The following is a 19723-nucleotide window of genomic DNA, read 5'->3' as shown; positions in this document are numbered from 1 at the left end:
TTTAGATTCAACATGCAATCTCATCAGTTACATCTGCTGAAGAGCTTCCTTTTTTTTTTGGGGGGGGGGGGGGGGGGGGGGAGTGAGTGCATATCATCAGATTTTATGGGTATTTATTTATATTTAGATTTGTTTTTCTGACTGCTGCTGCTGACACTGACATCCTTATAACAGCTGCTGATTTGTTTAATATTTTTTTTGCAAATCCCACAAAAGAGAATAATACTTTGGGTGATAGTGTTTTTTTATCTCTTATATACCAATTAAGCTTCTTTCTTTATCAGTTTATAAGCCACAGTGATGTATTAACTCTGAACTCCCAATCACATACATTCTTTGTAGTCACTGAAAGAAATATAGTATCTTTTGATATGAATGAACTAAAAGAAGACAGATCAGAAGCTAAGCTAATGTGCAACACTTTATTTCCAGAATGAGATTTTCACTCTGCAGCGGAGTGCTAGTGCTAGTTCTGCAGGGTTCGTAGGAGAGCTTCTGTAAAGTTTGGAAGGTAGGAGACGAGATACTGGCGGAAGCAAAGCTGTGAGGATGGGGCGTGAGTCATGCTTGGGTAGCTCAGTTGGTAGAGCACTTGCCCGCGAAAGGCAAAGGTCCCAAGTTCGAGTCTCGGTGCGGCACACAGTTTTAATCTGCCAGGAAGTTTCACACTTTATTTGCATGCATGTCTTGCTATCCACACATCCTTTATGTTATAAGTTGTCTTTCGATATAGCATTATTTCAATTACTAATAAATGAACAAGAAAATATCTCTTATCAGGCCTGGAGGACCATGCAATGCTTACCCTGCAAACAACAATTTTTCATTTTTAAAGTGAGAAACATTGCTGTGTTGCTACTTTATGTTGCTTGTCAGTTTATACTCATATAGGTTAATTTCCTTCCTTTCATGTGACTTCCCAAACCAAATATTTACTCCATGTCTGGTATCTGCAATTGAATTCTGTACATATCTTCCAAGACAATTTAGATCCAATCTACAAGCAAATATACATCATTCCAGATTATTATGTGCCACTGCAGGTGACTGCATATTGTACGCTTCAATAATCTTTATGACCACGGAATCCTAAACAGATTAATTCCATTGTGTGCTAAACTCTAATAAGTAACAGAATGTTAAGCCATTATCTTCCTTCCACCATTTTATAAACAGAGATTTTTAAAAAGAATAATTTAAAAAATATCCCTTACTCACATGCTATATGTATACACTCAAAAGTTTTGAGAAGAACTGATTGAGATTAAGTAGGTGACAGTGTTGTGAATGCACATAACTGTTTCATGAACGCTGTTTCATGGCAAAATAAATTTTGTTACAAACCTTCCTTGGAAATATGTTGAAAATTTTTGCTGCATTGGTGCTGGTAATGGCTACAAAGCATTTTGGATCCATTGCACCACTGTGCACACCTTTCTCCCATACAACTGACATCCTGTCTTCAACACCATTTACGCCAGGTGGAACCTTTGTAAAGTCTTCTATGCCCAGAGACTTCTGCTCTGTGCTAAAAGTGCAGTTACCACTGCTAACAACATGTAGACCATTTCTGAAATGTTCAGAGAATTAGAAACAGACTGAAACCAATCTATCTCAGTGGCTTCACTATGCATAGAATTCCAGCATTTAACATAACGCAAATTATTACTGACAATAAGTGGAAAAGAAGTGAACAAAATATCAGTTTAAAACATTATGAACTTATACATTACTATTGTAAGACAAAGAGTGTAACGATAAACTGGGCAGTAAATTTTTTATTAGATTAGGTCTCATTGTTTCAAGTATGATATATACTTTTACGTAATGTCACTAATTTATAATTGTATATTAGAAAGTAAGTAAAAGTTCTTCTCAAAAGATAAATATTGTAGTTAATGTACATGTAGGATGAACATTAAAAAAGCACACTATCATATAAATTATTGCAAACAAAACTGTTTCTTCTTACAGCTTACACAGAAATTAACAACTGGAGACTAAAGCGCTTGATAAAGAGAAAAGTGTAAACAGAGCTTCTGAGATGGCATTGTTGTTAAGAGATGTGCGATAATAAAGGAAGAAACAGCCAGGGACACACACACACACACACACACACACACACACACACACACAGAGAGAGAGAGAGAGAGAGAGAGAGAGATTGAAACTTTTTATACCTTTAGTTGATAGCTTCTATGTAGACTTTACAATGTTAGCCATTTTAATTGAATGGAAGCCAATAACTAGAATGCTTACTCAGCAAGGTCACTTATCAATGATGACCCTGTTCCCTCTGTCGAGCGAATTGGAGGGTTGGTAATGCAGGATGGGTTGTTTAGCTTCTTGGCATCTTCAATCCCCAGAGAAGAAGCAAGGACTTCCCCAAAGACAACCACACCATTTTTCCTCATAGCCTTGAGCACAGCAGTTGAGGATTTACTTGTCACTTGCAAATACAGTGGAGAGCTCACCTGAAAGGAAAGAAGTAACTTATACAATTGCAAAACTAATTACCTTTTAAATATTTATGTTGGAAAATAAAGAGCGCAATATGATTGCTAGGATTCTTCTTCTTCACTACTGTTTACATACTATGGCTTGTTGTTCTTTATTTGACTGCACTGATATGTCTACGAAATAAGTTACTTTTATTCTGTCAGAACAGAGTTATTTACAATGGAAATTGCTACTGTCTAAAGGTAATTGTAATCTTCAAGCCTTGCCACTACATAATCAGATAACTTTTAGTCAGATTGGCTAATCAAGATTGTTTTTAATTTTATTTTGGATTACTGTGCTACTCAGTTTCTTACTTTATGTCTCATAGAAACACATTGAAATTCTTGGCACAACAATACATAAATGAAATCCGACCTCAGCGAAGAAGGCAGAGTCTATGTGGAAATTATCTTTATAGCTTACACTGTGATTGCAAAAATATTATATCATTGGAAATATATTTTCATTACTAACAGTAAGTACCATGCACTGGGACATCAGTAATATAATTCCAAGATTCTTAATGAAACATTTGCAAAATGTATAGTTTTCTATTTTACATAGTATTCTTACTGCTTGATTATGCTCACTAAATACTGCATTTACTATATTGCCCAGAAGAAATTTCTACAAAATAGGGAGTGAATGTGTACAGTGGAATTTAGGACCTTTGTTTTCAAATCAGTACAATGAGAGATATTTCTAAGAATGGAGCATGCTGAATCGAGCTTCTTGATTAATTTCTATATATGCTTCCTACATGATCTTTTTATGTACGTGGTCCGAAAAGATTTTTACACAGAGCATTTCATTTAGTGCAAGACCATTAATGTGTATCAGTGATACCAGAAGGTTGTTTTTACTTGTTTCAAACTGCATAATCTTCTTCTATGACTTTGAGACTTTAAATTGTTTGCACCAGCTGACCACACAATTAGACCTCAGTACAAGAAGAAGTAGATCATCTTGAGGGTCAGATTTGTGTGCAATGTTGGAATACTGTCCAAGACTTCTTTGCATGAAAGGCGTGAGTCGAGGTCTATGGTTTAGCATGAAATTGTTGCTGAAAATTAACAAAGTTCATTGTATGTAGAGCACTACCACAAGTGAATGTCATGTGGTTAGAAGCAGCAAAAACCTGGAAGTGAACCCCAGACCTTAGGATTAGAAGTCTTACTAATCCATATTTTTGAGTAGTCATAAGAAACTGATCTTCTGGAGATAGTTCCCCCAGTGGCTCTTAAGTACCAAGTGGCAATATAGGTGCTGTAACTGTAAAATAATGAACATGGTGCCACAATGTCTTTGTCCGGCAGACTCAAATCTTATAATAGTAAAGTACATGAAAACAGATGCAAACAGTACTATAGTATAACTAAAATAACTTGATAGTTGACACTTTACGTGTTGGAGCTCGTTTCCTCCAATAAGAGTGCTCGTCATGCTCTAACCATTTGCCATTGCCAAACTGCTACAACAGTTTGTCATTTCACTTCCAGTTTCTTATTCAGCAGTCTTTCTTCATATGTTTGGATCCCGAATCATAGATTCGGCACACTTGTTTTACCACCATGCCAAAAACAACACATGCACAAAATTATGCTAATGAAATACATGTTTCTTACACAGCAATAACCAAAGACTACTCCTGCACAAGTTGCAATTCAGCATCACATATACAGGTATAATAATTACAGAGATTTGCTTATGTTAGATAAGCTCCACATGAGATTGTGTGAAGCCAAATTTTTGAAAGCTACAATTCATCATTGTGACCAGAGCTCCACAATCATAAATAAATGAGCTCAGCCCAGTCTTGTGGCTCAGCACAATGGTTAGCGTATTGATCTGAAGTGTACAAGGTTATAGATTTGAATCTCGTCAGCTGTAGAGAGTTATTTTATGTCCTTTTTTCCCCAACTCTAATCAGAAGAGTCCGATTATTATTTTTATTCAGTTAATTGTTTTAAATGTAACTGAGTTGTAATTCTTTGCCACATCATTTTCATCTTGACTTTATTTGCTGTTATTTTTCTTCCTATTATTCATTTGTTGTTTGTACTCTGCAACCAAATGCCAAAGAGGACTCTTCATCAGTCGATGGTGCTCATTTAACTAGTATGAGGATAGTTTCAGGTAACCAATGATAGCAAGAAATTACAGTTTGCTTTTAGCACTGAAAATGAATTTTTTCTGTTTTGAGCTAGCTCATAGAAGTTAGCTTTAAACGCTGTGAACAAAGTGATCATGATTTTAGTTTTGCTACAGATTGTTGATCACTGTTTTTTAGGTACACAGCATGTCGCAAGGTTGTGGTTAGGTTAGGACACGACTTTAAATTCAGGGCTGCAAAACCGCTCATCTGCCGAGTTCAGTCACTGGTCACTTAAAATCAGCTACTGACAGGACATCTCGCATTTCCGACGTACCTTGCAGCGGATGCTTCCAACATTGCTCTGCATTACACATTAACAGCATTTGTGAAGTGACCTGCAGTCTATGTGGCAACACTGTAGCAGCAGCTGACAAATGTCAACTATCAGGTAATTTTAACTGGACTATAGATAAATGTGTAATCAATGGAATAGGATGAATGATGCTACTAATGCTACTATCCTTAATGAGCGGGTGGTTTATATAGTTTCTTCCTTTGTAGTAAATAAGAGAAATACTGTAGTACTCTACGAATACTCAAAACAATATCTTTTTGCAAAATGATCAACAAGTTAAAGCCCCTGAACAAATGAAAGTGGAAAGACAATATTTTTACTTACCACACAGCTAGATACAGCAAAACTATCACATAAATTTTAGCTTTTGCAACCAAGTCTTGCTCCAAGAATCATCTAGTTAGAAATTATTGGAGAAAACCAGACTATCCAAAAACAAGGATTTCATGGTCACTTGCATGGGCATGTGTTGGTTCTGTGGTGTCACCGCCAGCCACCACACTTGCTAGGTGGTAGCTTTAAATCGGCCGCGGTCCATTAGTACATGTCGGACCCGCGTGTCGCCACTGTCAGTGATCGCAGACCGAGCGCCACCACACGGCAGGTCTCGAGAGACGGACTAGCACTCGCCCCAGTTGTACGGACGACGTTGCTAGCAACTACACTGACGAAGCCTTTCTCTCATTTGCCGAGAGATAGTTAGAATAGCCTTCAGCTAAGTCCATGGCTACGACCTAGCAAGGCGCCATTAGCATTATATTGCATTTATCTAGAGAGAGTCTCACTTGTATCATCAAGAACGCTGTATACAAATGATGGATTAAAGTCAAGTATTCCAGCAGCTACGTACTTTTCTTTATAGCATTCATTACGTATCCTGTTTCAGACCTAACGCCTGCCTGCGTGAGTTAGCGCGTGCATCTTGGCCGCCTCTTTCAATTAGTGTGCGTAGTGTTGGCAAGTCTGCCGACACTACATATTTGTCGACGAGGCTTACAAGAGGATTTCGCATTCGTATTGCTCTAATTTATTTGTGTCATGGCTTCGCCACTATCTCCAGATGTACTGTCCAAATTTTATCGCTTGCAGAATCAGCAGACGCAGGCGTTATTGGATGCCCTTGGACAGCTCGTCCAGGGTCAACGTGCAATGCAAACCGATGCGGCGGCCGCCGCTTCACCACTACCGCAACCACAACATGCTGTTGCACCCCCGTTCCGGCCATTTGACCCGGCAATGGAAACCTGGACGGAGTGGTCACGCCAATTTGGATTCCATCTTGCCGCCTACAGAATTCAAGGTAACAAGCGGCAGCCTCATTTCTTGGCGTGTGTAGGGGTGCAAACGTACCGTGTGATAGTGAAATTGTTTCACCGACGCGACGTAGCAACTCTGTCCTATGAAGAAATTTTGTCTGCATTAGATGCATATTTCAAGGAATCAGTCAATGTAGTTGCAAAACGTTATACGTTCTTTCGTAGAAAACGTACGGCCGGTCAAACTAATCGGGAGTGGGTTGCAACTTTGCAAGGCCTTACTAGGGATTGTGCTTTTGAGTGTGAATGTGGACTTCCTTATTCAGATACAATGGTACGTGATGCAATTGCACAGAACGTTTCTGATGTTCGTATTCGGGAACAGATTTTGAAACTAGTCAATCCCTCCCTTCAACAAGTGATAGACATATTGGATAGGCAAGACACACTTGACTTTGTTCAGGCATCATTTGAAACTTCGCCAGCCGTGTGTCACATTAACCGGCCTGCCGGGCGCGCTGCACGGAACGATAAACAGCCCTCGCGCCCGTCCGCGCAGCTGCCGCCGCGCTCTCAACCAGGTGTGCCGCGTAAGCATGCAAATGCAGTGAAACCATGCCCGCGGTGTGCAACTAGACATTCGCGTGACAATTGCCCGTCACGCCAAGCTATTTGCTTTTACTGTCATAAGAAAGGACATGTTCAAAGTGTTTGCCGGAAAAAGCTCAGATCAGACAATCACAACCATTCCAGGCCCTTTGCTTCGCGCCGGAATCGAACCACGGACACTCAGGCTCGTGGACCTTCGCCCATGGACATTCATGTAGTTAATTCCACTCCGTCCAGTGCCACTTTCTCTAACAGTGACTGTGTTCGTCCCACAAATAGTGTGCGTTGACGTCGCTGGAAATCCCGTCGAGTCGCAAGTGCTTCTGTACCAGTGTCCGTTCAAATTGCACGAGACAGTCGCTCTTGTCGTCGGCAGGACAATAAACTTTTTGTAGACTTGGACCTTGAAGGCAAAGTGATCCCATTCCAGCTCGATACCGGAGCTGCAGTTTCCTTGATCGATCACGACACGTACAACCAACTGGGCAAACCTCCGTTGCATGCCGCAAAGGTTCAGTTAACTAGCTATTCAGGTCAGGATATTCCTGTGTTAGGACAGTGCACCCTTCTTGCAACATACAAGGGACAAACAAAACTTGTGTCATTTTACATTCTTCGTTCTTCTACTGCAGTAAACTTGTTTGGTTTAGATTTATTTCAGTTGCTTAACTTGTCTATAGTCAATCAGGTCCTATCAGTGAATCAGACTGTGCCTTCCGCCAGTGTTTCTCGTCTATGTGAAGAATTTGCAGACATTTTTGCACCGGGCCTTGGTTGCGCTACGAACTATGAAGCACATTTGGAACTGAAAGTGAACGCGCAACCGAAATTTTTCAGAGCGCGCAATGTTCCCCACGCATTGCGTGATGAGGTCGCAAGAACATTACACAATTTAGAATCACAAGGTGTAATTGAACGTGTGCAGGCTTCTCTCTGGACCTCACCCTTAGTAATTTTGCCAAAACCCTCAGGAAAATTGAGACTTTGCGTGGACTTCAAGGCAACAGTGAATCCACAACTAGTGATTGCAACTTTTCCCTTACCCCGCCCGGAAGATCTTTTTGATAAACTGTGCCCGGGTAAATACTTTTCGAAATTGGACCTAGCAGATGCGTACTTGCAAATACCAGTGGACGAAGAATCCCAGCGCGTCTTGGTGGTTAACACACATCTTGGGTTGTATCGCTTCAAAAGACTGCCATTCGGGTGTGCATCTGCCCCTGCATTGTTTCAGCAGTATCTACAAACTGTTTGTGCGTCGGTCCTTACTGCAGCAAACTATCTGGACGATATTGTGATCTCCGGAAAGACAGAAGCCAAACATTTAGCCAACCTCCGCACATTATTTCAGGTCTTGCGACAAAATGGTCTTCGCTTGCGGAAGGACAAATGTGTGTTTTTTGCTCGTGACTTACCGTATCTGGGACATGTCATAAATGCCCAAGGCATACACCCCAGTCCAGAGCACCTCCGTGCCATACAAGACTTGCCTTCGCCGCAGAATTTGAAGCAGCTACAGAGTGTGCTGGGTAAAATAAATTACTATCATCGCTTTCTGCGCAATGCCTCTTCCATTTCAGCTCCACTTCATCGCTTACGCTGTAAAGGTGTTCCGCTCGTCTGGTCGACGGAATGCGAACGCGCCTTTCGCCAGTTGAAATTGGCGTTGCTTTCTAAGACTTGCCTTACGCCATTCGATTCCCAGAAACCCCTTTTGTTGATGGTAGATGCATCGGATTTCGGGATCGGTGCTGTGCTTGCGCACAAAGATGGATCGCATGATCGCCCTATTGCCTTTGCGTCCAAATTGCTCTCATCTGCGCAAAGAAATTATTCACAGATAGAGAAAGAAGCTTTGGCTCTCATGTTTGGTGTTACAAAGTTTCATGATTTCTTGTATGGTCGTCACTTTACCATCATCACAGACCACAAACCTTCGACATCGCTTTTTCATCCGAACAAGCCTGTACCTCCACATACAGCGAAGAAATTCATTCGCTGGTCTGTTTTCCTCTCGCAGTACCGCTATGATATCTTGTATCGGTCCACTGCTAAGCACGGAAACGCTGATGCGTTGTCCCGTTTGCCTGTTGCTGAGATTAGAGCATTCGATTCTTCCGAACTTGCTTGCATGTTCATTGATTCGGAAACCGATGACGTGGTAGAATCGATTCCAATAGATTTTCGTCGTGTAGCTACAGCCACAGCTGCTGACCCTGTCCTTGCTACGGTTTTGCGTTTTGTTGCTACGCAATGGCCCTTGTCAAAGTCACGGATAGAGGATCCGTTGGTTCGCAGATTTTTTGCTCACAAGGAGAGACTTTTTGTTCGACGTGGTGTTTTGTTGTTGCGTTCTGATAATGATCAGTCCAGGGTCGTGGTCCCACGTTCGTTACAGTCATCTGTCTTAAAGCTTCTCCACCAAGGACATTGGGGTATTGTGCGAACGAAACAACTTGCTCGTCAGCATTGTACTTGATTCGGAATCGATGCTGCGATTACGAATATGTGCTATGCTTGCATGGCATGTGCCGAACAACAATCCGCACCGCCGCAGAACTTCTTTGCATGGCCAAAAGCCACTTCCCCTTGGCAATGCTTGCACATCGATTTTGCTGGTCCATTCTGGAATGCTCGATGGTTGGTTGTGGTCGATTCTTTCAGTAATTTTCCTTTTGTTGTCCGGATGTCTTCCACGACGTCATCTGCCACCATCCAACTATTATCCGCTATCTTTTGCATTGAAGGTCTTCCACAGACTATTGTTTCCGACAATGGCCCACAATTCATGTCCGCAGAATTTCAGTCATTCTGCAAGGCCAATGGTATTCAACATCTGATGTCCGCGCCGTTTTCGCCTCAGTCAAACGGTGCCGCTGAACGATTGGTCCGGACTTTCAAGTCACAGATGTTGAAGTTGAAAAAGTCGCAATCTCGGGAGGACGCGTTGTTGCTCTTTTTGTCTTTGTATCGCTCTCAGCCCCGAGATGGTCACTCGCCGGGTGAGTTGCTCCACGGTCGTCCTCATCGAACCTTGATGTCTTTGCTGCATCTGCCGCATCAGGTTCCTGTGCAGCGGCAGACTCCTGCTTTTGCTCCAGGCGACGTTGTATTCTATCGCAACTATAGAGGTTCACGGCGTTGGCTCGCAGGGCGCATTCTTCGCTGCCTCAGCCGCGCGATGTATTTGGTTTTGGGGGCCTCTGGTGAGGTGCGTCGGCATCTCAATCAGCTGCGCCTCTGTCGTCGCCTGGGTTCTGCCGCTCCCCGTCTGCTTTCAGCGACGGTGCCGTCCGGTCAGCACCCTGAGGACCCATCTACTGGCTCGCCTCATCCCCAGGTGTTACCGACGCTGCCTTCCATTTTGCCCCATGGCGACGCGCCGCCGGCGCCACCGCCGCCGCCTGTTCTCCCGCCGACGCCGCCCGCAGTGGACGCATCGCTGCAGCCGCCTGGTGCCTCCCTGGGTCACGCGCCGCCGATCACTTCCCGTGACCAGATGTCCTCCGCCATGGAATTCTTGCCCGCTCCGGACCAGATGTCGTCTTCGCCCGTCGGGTGCCCCTACCAAATGGAGGTCGACCCTTCGGCCCCTCCTGTATCTCTCAGGGCGCATACACCACATGTTGACGTGCACCCTGGACTAGGTTTTCAGGCGTTTCCTAGCTCCCCTCGGACCAAATGGCAGGGTGCGGGTGGCACAGCCTCGCCTGTTGTTAGGCTCCCCACCTCATCGCATACGTCAACATGGGGTCCTCCCCACGGCGGGCGGAAGCCTTATACCACGACCGTTCGCCGATTTGCGAGGGAGGAATGTGGTGTCACCGCCAGCCACCACACTTGCTAGGTGGTAGCTTTAAATCGGCCGCGGTCCATTAGTACATGTCGGACCCACGTGTTGCCACTGTCAGTGATTGCAGACCGAGTGCCACCACACGACACGTCTCGAGAGACGGACTAGCACTCGCCCCAGTTGTACGGACGACTTTGCTAGCGACTACACTGACGAAGCCTTTCTCTCATTTGCCGAGAGATAGTTAGAAGAGCCTTCAGCTAAGTCCATGGCTACGACCTAGCAAGGCGCCATTAGCATTATATTGCATTTATCTAGAGAGAGTCTCACTTGTATCATCAAGAACGCTGTATACAAATGATGGATTAAAGTTAAATATTCCAGCAGCTACGTACTTTTCTTTATAGCATTCATTACGTATCCTGTTTCAGACCTAACGCCCGCCTGCGTGAGTTAGCGCGTGCATCTTGGCCGCCTCTTTCAATTAGTGTGCGTAGTGTTGGCAAGTCTGCCGACACTACAGGTTCAAATGGAATCTTCTTCAACACTTTCTCCTCAATTGGTAGTAAGTACAGGGTGTCCAGAAAAGGGCTCCCTGATTTCAAAATTAAATATCTGGAAAACAAAGATCGATAGAGGAATGCAGTAAACGGTATGGTTATTGTGAAAGCTGTAAGAAGTTTACACAGCAGTTTGAAATAATAGTTACAAAAGCTGCTAACAGATGGCGCTGTATGCTGTACAGCTCATATCAGCATACATAAGTGAAATAATCGTATGAAAACAATCTTTGCAAACAATCACATCACAATGTTTTCAAAATGTTCACCATTGGCACTACAGAGGTGGCGAAAACGAAGAATGAAATTCGCCATCACATTTCGTAGTGTCTCAACCGAAATGGATTCACATGCCACAGAGATCGCCGATTCAAGCTCGTCCAGCGTGGCGGGATTCTTCGGGTAGACCATGTCTTTCACTGTGCCCCATAAAAAAAGTCACAGGGAGTCAAATCCGGCGAATGTGGAGGCCAATCCATGCTTGCACCAGTAAATTTGGGATATTCCAAAGCGATGACTCGATTCCCTTAGTATTCCTCAAGAAAGCGAAACACTTGTTCAGTCCGATGTGGTCGGGCTCCATCTTGCATAAACCATTCAGTACCTGGTCGATCCACTAATGCTTGCTGTGTGGTGACAAATTGTTCCAAAATTGCAACGTAACGTGCACCAGGGCCAATAATGCCTCTGCTGCATACTGCAGCCCACACAGTAACTTTAGGAGACTACAGGGGTTTTGCTTCACACCAATATGGCTTTTCGGAAATCGCCAGTTCTGCTTATTCACGTATCCATTCAGGTGGAAGTGTGCTTCATCTGTAAACCAGATGCAGCCAACATCAAATCCTTCACTATCAATCATTGTGAGTATCTGATTAGTAAAGGCAACCCTTTGTCGCACAGCTCATACGGGTATGGCCTGGTGCGTTTGAATTTTGAATGGAAACATGTGTAGGCTCTTTCTCAGTATTTTCTGTGTGCTGGAACGCTTCAAACCAGTCTCAGATGCAATTCTACGGACGGATGACATTAGATTTCGCTGAATAATTTCAGAAACTGTGGCGATATTTTCAGGTGTAACTGCGGTTTGCTTCTGGCCAACATGCCCCACTAGATCATCAGTTACGCTGCCTGTTCGTTGAAATTTTGCGAAGAGCGTACGAATGGTTTTCGCATCGGGTCCTTTTGGAACATTAAATCGTGCTTGAAAACTTCGCTTTGTTGCCGTAGGACCCTCTTCTAACCTGTGGTACTCTAGCACCAGGAAAACGCGTTCTTCAATGGAGTACATGGTTTTAATCTCTTCCTTCGGTACGCTAACCTCCTTTCACGTTTCAATAGTGGAACTGATCGCTCTGGGCTTCGGATCACTATTTATACTAGGCATTACGTATGGCGATTACAGCGCCATCTGTTAGCAGCTTTTGTAACTATTATTTCAAACTGCTGTATAAACTTCTTACAGCTTTCACAATAAACATACCGTTTACTGCCTTCCTCTATCGATCTTTGTTTTCGAGATATTTAATTCTGAAATCAGGGAGTCCTTTTCTGGACACCCTGTATCAACACTACGTCTGAACTACATAGCATTAATGCAACATTTTGTGTTTGCTCATTTCTGCCTTTATCCAGCAAGTAAAATCATTTCATCCATATTTAATGTAGGGAGGAAAATAAAACTGCTAGCGCACATCAAGAAAGTAATGAAATTGCAAACTTTTACCCAAAGCAATGACCAAACTTAACTGTTGCAGGTAGGAAACCAGATCATATTTTGCACATTAACTGATGGTTTCTGTTCGCTGAAGGGTTCTTTGAAATAGGTGGAATTTGTAACTAATACTAAAAAAAGTCTACCTGACTAGCAATAACACATGCTCTGTAGACAGCTTCTGCTTCAATAGCCTCTGGTCGTGACAAGTAGTGACCCTCAGGACCAGTCATGCCAGATGAGAGGAGACGTTTTGTTTTCTGTAATAGAAGGGAAAAATTTTTCATTCAAGAAATAATGTTGGTAAAATATATGAAAAATCTCTAATATCTCTAATCTCTCTCTCTCTCTCTCTCTCTCTCTCTCTCTCTCTCTCTCTCTCACACACACACACACACACACACACACACACACACACACACACACACACAGTAAAACTTAAAACATGTATAATTTGGAAATCTGCCTAAGCTGTACAAGTGTTTCAGTCCTAATGCATTCAGCAGACTTTTATATGCTACCCCCCCCCCCTTTTTTTTTTTTTTTTTTACAAACCAGAACACGCCTGACGCAGGAAAGGAATGCAAATGTTAAGATTTAATTAATAAGTCAATGTATATGGTGTATAAAAAGAATCATCTGATTTGGCAGGTCTATATTTCTGAAACTAATAAACATACACAATTAATTTTGGTTTTTGATGAACGAGAAACTCAAAAAGGGTTTTTTCCATACGATTTCATAGATGTTCAATATTCCCCCCTTGAGAGGCACAGCATACGCGGTATTCAAATTGTTCCCACAGTGCAATGAGCAGGTCTTGAGTTACAGCTTCCACAACTACTGTTGTGCGATGTCTCAGTTCATTCACTGTTGTTGGTAATATAGCCACATAAACAGAGTCCTTTATAAACCTGCACAAGAAATAATCACAGGTCCGGTGACCTTGGAGGCCAGTAATGTAAGGCTGATCATTTGGTCCAGTGTGACCGATCCATCGCTCAGTAATCCTTTGATTTAAAAATTCCAGCACTTCTAGATGCCGGTGTGGCAGTGCCCAATCCTGTTGGTATATGGATGTAAATTTATTTCTTACTTACTGCGACAGTATAATCGGAAAAAAAAAGCCGCCTACAGTGTCGCAGTAAGTAAAAAACTAAATTTACATCCATATCGACAGATAAGCTATAGTCATGGCGATACATTAAAGTGTGTTCCATCTTTTTGTCATAGAGCCAGCACCCAGCATTATGCTAGCAATAACGACGTAACTTCCTGAAACCATCTGAAGATGAACCTGAAAAGGTTTGAAAACCGGTTCATGAAATAAAACATAATTATTCAAAAAAGTGACTGGTTGCAGTTTTGTATAACTTATTTACATACAAAACACATTAAATTTAGAAGAGTCCCTCTCATGACGTACAACTTCATGTGATTGTTCCATATCCCACATTCTAACATTATGAAGGTTCACCTTTCCATTTAAATCAAATTTTGGCTTGTCACTAAACACTAAGCGTGGAAGAAAACTGTCATCCTCCATTTTGCCAAGAACGAAATTACAGAACTCAACATTTTGTTGTTTCTATCCTTCATGAAGAGCTTACTGTAGCTGAATTTTGTACAATATCATGTGTAATCATCGATGCGAGACACCGCACATGGACATCAGGTGCATGTTGAGCTGCAATGGTGAATGGATTTCTGCAGACTCCTTGTAAATCTATGGCGTATGCATTCGATGTCTGTGTAAGACACTTGGTGATGGTCCGGATATTTGTCTTTATACAAACAATTCATTTCTCAGAATTTTTCATGCCAGTGTCTAATGCTCTGTGCTCTAGGAGGATCCACACCATACCTAGTATGAAAGTGATGCTGCACAATTATTACTGACCCGCACTGCGCAAAATGTAGAAGACCAAATGCTTTCTGTTGTCCCGACACCATTTTAACTAGAACTGAAGTGGCCGCACACTCTTACTACCTAGTGGGAACCATGTAGAACTCTAGAGTTAGCTCTTTCCAACAGAAAGTTGTTCACACATATCTCAAATAACATAATAGTTATGATTTTTTAAAAATCTGATGATTCTTTTTGATACGTCCTATATAATGAGGAAAAGAGCTTGCACAGTACTACTGTATTACAGTATACATTAATTATTCACAACTCTACATGTACTCTACTTTTAACACAAAGACTGTACAGCCCTGACAGTGCTGTTACGTGGTGGAAAACCAAGAAAAAGAAGTTCAGCACAGTGCGGTATAGCAGGTATGGACATTAAACTGCACCGCTGTGTGCAACAACAAACAAGTTATACACAGTGTTGATACATCAAATGAAATAGTGCTTTCATGAGCACTCTGTTTGTTGGTGTTTCTTGTTTTCTGTTATTACTGATGTGCACAGGTGCACACTGGAATACTGTTGCACACCTATGGACATTCTGCTGCAATCTGCACAGTGGAGGGTGTTGCTGCATTAAACAATGATTTTACCTGGCAAGGTCAAGCATTTCAAAGAAATGCACTACCTGAATTTTTTTCTGGTAGTTGTAATTGACTAGTAGCACTTTAAGTGATAACATGTTGTTGAACAAAAAGTATGTCTTGCTAACACTTAATGAAAAGATTAATGTAGTTGAGGTGAGTGAAAGAGACAAACACTCTATGCGTGAAACAATGTTGCGTTTCAAATGTGGTAAAACACAAATTTATGATTCTTTGAAAGCCAAGGATAAGATGCAGCCAAATGAAAAGAAAGATGAAAAAAGCAGGAAATGAAGAAATTAACGAGATGTCTGGTATTGGTTCATAAGTGGATGGACAAAAAACTTACCTTTTTCTGGACCTATGTTGCAGAGTGAGTACCTGAAGTTGCTAAACAGCTTTGAAATACTGAGTTCAAAGCACTCACACGATGGGAGGACAGTTTTAAAGCTAGACACATCATATGGACTGATTAATTGAGAGGGGTTATGGGGCCAAATAGCGAGGTCATCAGTTCCGCGATTCCGAAGTGAGTCACAGAAGAAAGAGGGTCTGCTAAAAGTGGACAGATCCAGTCAGGGGAGCAAATTATAAAATAATGATCATTAAACATATACAGTAAAGGCATAAACGGTGAGACCAAATCTAAAAGCTGAAAAAAAGGGGGGCAGTCATGAGGTCACAGACCGAGAAGACTAAAACAAGTCCCAACCACAACCAACCTGCCCCTGCTCCAAGACTATAAAGTAGAACCTTATATCTGGAAATAAAAACCACTTTCATGGAGGGAACTAAGGACCGGTTCAACCATCTGTGGATTGTCTGCTAATATTAGATTTAAGGAATCGGGAAGACTATACATAACATGAAGAGTCGAGAGAGGACATTCCACCAATACATGAGATATCATCAGTCTGGCTCCACAACCACATTGCGAGTGTGGGTCATTACATAGGAGGAAACAGTGGGTGAGCTGGGTATGACCAATGTGTAAATGGCATAAAGAGTGGACTCCTTCTGAGAGGAGCAGAAGGAAGAGCACCAAACTACAGTAGACTCCTTGATTGTGTGCAGTTTATTACTATGAGCAGTAGTGCTCCAGATGGCATTACACTTTTGGACAAAGAGACATTTGACATAGATCTGTATATCCGCAGCTGGAATCAGGAAAGGAAATAGGGGGTAAGTATCTGCTTCTCTAGCCAAACAGTCAGCCAGTTCATTCCCTGGGATGCCCAAATGACTTGTGACCCAGAGAAAGATGCTTGAACAGGTGGCACACTCAAGGGCAGAGAGAGGGTAATGGATAGCAGAGACCAAGAGGTGACACAAGTAGCATCAGTTGATGGCCTGTAGGCTACTCATGGAGTATGAATAAATTAAAATGCTGTGGAGGGAGGCCTGAGAAACAAAAAGGAGAGCTCTGTGAATGGTTAGAAGCTCTGCTGTGAACACGTTACATGATCCCAGCAATAAGTGGTGTTCTAATCCAGTAGGAAATGTAAAAGCGTATCCCACCTTATCGATTGTCTTAGAACCATCAGTGTGAAAGATGGTGGCACCCTGGAACTCTGCAATGATGGCACATAAAACACACTGGTATACCATAGGAGCGACAGAGACCTTAGGGTCCTAATCTGCGGTCTAGGCACCATCCAAGGAGGGGGGGAGGGGGGGGGGGGGGAGAGGAAAGACACAGGGTGTAGTCCAGTGAGTGGAGATGGAGATCCTGACAGAGGGAAGTGAGACACATGCTAACCAACAATCCCACCTGTGGGCGGGTGTTAGGAGGGAGACATTCCTCATTGGCGAAGAGCACAGTGCACACAGGATGCTCAAGGAATTAAGGAATTGGTGAATGGTGATTGCTTAAGAAACAAGGAGTTGGCTCCGTCGGATGTGTAGAGGGGGAATCCCCGCTTCTGTGAAGAGACTATCAACAGGACTAGTGTGAAAGGCACCAATAACCAGATGCACCCCACAATGATGGAAAGGCTCAAGGAGTTTCAATGTGGAAGGAGCTGGTGAGCCATAAACCTGACTACCATAATGTAGTCTGGACAAGACCAGAGCATGGTAAAGATGAAGAGTGGACTGGTCTGCACCCCAAGATGAATGGGCCACGAGGCAGAGAGCATCAAGTTTCCACATACAAGTAGTCTTTAGGCGGCGAAAGTGGGGCAGCCATGTCAGCTTGTTATCAAAAATAAGGCCCAAGAAACGGGACTGTGCTACAACATCGAGGAGCTGGTTGCCTAAACAAAGTTCTGGATCAGTGTGTACTGTGGGTGGAAGACAAAAACGCATAACCCGCGTTTTAGAAAGAGAAAACTGGAAGCCTTGGGCGGTGGCCCATGCAGAGGCACCTCGGAGCTGGCGCTCAGCAGATGCTACAGAGTGAGAGCTGCACCAGATGCAAAAACCGTAGACTTAAAATGCCAGGGTAACCAGAGGCCCAACAGAGGTCACAAGCACACTGATGGCAATGAAGAAGAGTGTGACACTTAGCACAGAACCCTGTGGGATACCATTCTCCTAAATCTGAGAGGCACTTGTGACGAAGCAAGCAGGGGCATTTTTTCTTCCCCTTCTTGCTTTGTCATCTGCCTCCTTAAAATTCATTTTTTTTAAATTTTTGAATTACTTTCCATTAACATGTTGTTGATGTTGTTATTGTTGTGGTCTTCAGTTCAGAGTCTGGTTTGATGCAGCTCTCCATGCTACTCTATCCTGTGCAAGCTGCTTCATCTCCCAGTACCTACTGCAAACTACATCCTTCTGAATCTGTTTAGTGTATTCGTCTCTCGGCCTCCCTCTAAGATTTTTAGCCTCCACGCTGCCCTCCAATACCAAATTGGTGATTCCTTGATGCCTCAGAATATGCCCTAACAACTGATCACTTCTTCTAGTCAAGTTGTGCCACAAATTTCTCTCCTCTCCAATTCTGTTCAATAACTCCTCATTAGTTATGTGATCTACCCATCTAATCTCCAGCATTCTTCTGTAGCACCACATTTCGAAAGCTTTTATTCTCTTCTTGTCCAAACTAGTTATCGTCCGTGTTTTACATGGCTACACTCCATACAAATACTTTCAGAAACGACTTCCTGACATAGTGGTTCTCTTTTCTCCAAAGGTCTCTCTAATTTTCCTGTAGGCAGTATCTACCTTACCCCTAGTGATATGCACCTCTATATCCTTACATTTGTCCTCTAGCCATCCCTGCTTAGCCATTTTGCACTTCCTGTCGATCTCATTTTTGAGACGTTTGTATTCCTTTTTCCCTGCTTCATTTACTGCATTTTTATATTTTCTCCATTCCTCAATTAAATTCAATATCTCTTCTGTTACCCATGGATTTCTATTAACCCTTGTCCTTTTAGCTACTTGATCCTCTGCTACCTTCACTATTTCATCTTCGAAAGTTACCCATTCTTCTGCCCATGCAAGCGCGCCGGCGCACAGGCGTGGACGGCGAAGAGAGCGGCCTGTGAGGGGAGGGGATTTAAATCGGCCACCTGCCCTCAGGAGCTCAGTTCGTCAACGCACCTGACGATGGCGACATGTCTGATCGCCGAAATATTGTGCCCGTTGGACACTATGAACCGGCAGTATACCCATGGACTGTTCGAGCAACAAATACGCTGGGAGAAACTGAAGAATCACATCATATGTGGAGGATAATTAACATCTGAAGTAATCAGCTCTTTAGTGCAGCAGTGCAGGCAATATGCAGAAAAAAAAACATCTTAAATATTGTTGTTGTTGTTGTGGTCTTCAGTCCTGAGACTGGTTTGATGCAGCTCTCCATGCTACTCTATCCTGTGCAAGCTTTTTCATCTCCCAGTACCTACTGCAACCTACATCCTTCTGAATCTGCTTAGTGTATTCATCTCTTGGTCTCCCTCTACGATTTTTACCCTCCACGCTGCCCTCCAATACTAAATTGGTGATTCCTTGATGCCTCAGAACATGTCCTACCAACCGATCCCTTCTTCTGGTCAAGTTGTGCCACAAACTTCTCTTCTCCCCAATCCTATTCAATACTTCCTCATTAGTTATGTGATCTACCCATCTAATCTTCAGCATTCTTCTGTAGCACCACATTTCGAAAGCTTCTATTCTCTTCTTGTCCAAACTATTTATCGTCCATGTTTCACTTCCATACATGGCTACACTCCATACGAATACTTTCAGAAATGACTTCCTGACACTTAAATCAATACTGGATGTTAACAAATTTCTCTTCTTCAGAAACGCTTTCCTTGCCATTGCCAGCCTACATTTTATATCCTCTCTACTTCGACCATCATCAGTTATTTTGCTCCCCAAATAGCAAA

The 19723-nt window shown here is 42.7% G+C and overlaps 1 protein-coding gene across 4 annotated transcripts in view; it reads right to left on the bottom strand.

The window, feature by feature from the left end:
* Positions 1–19723, bottom strand: part of LOC126412381 (dihydropyrimidinase-like) — a 265941-nt gene that overhangs the window by 17355 nt on the left and 228863 nt on the right. For all 4 annotated transcript variants that reach the window (XM_050081951.1, XM_050081952.1, XM_050081953.1 and 1 more), the window contains 3 exons: positions 13031–13144; positions 2260–2474; positions 1345–1570 (listed from right to left, as the gene is read on the bottom strand). In XM_050081951.1, coding sequence (XP_049937908.1) covers positions 1345–1570; positions 2260–2474; positions 13031–13144 — 555 coding nt within the window. The remainder of the gene's footprint in view (positions 1–1344; positions 1571–2259; positions 2475–13030; positions 13145–19723) is intronic.

Source organism: Schistocerca serialis, chromosome 7 (assembly GCF_023864345.2).
Source record: "Schistocerca serialis cubense isolate TAMUIC-IGC-003099 chromosome 7, iqSchSeri2.2, whole genome shotgun sequence".
Classification (NCBI taxonomy): Eukaryota; Metazoa; Arthropoda; class Insecta; order Orthoptera; family Acrididae; genus Schistocerca; species Schistocerca serialis.
The sequence above is the reverse complement of the archived record's forward strand: the minus strand, read 5'-3'. Positions and strand labels throughout refer to the sequence as shown.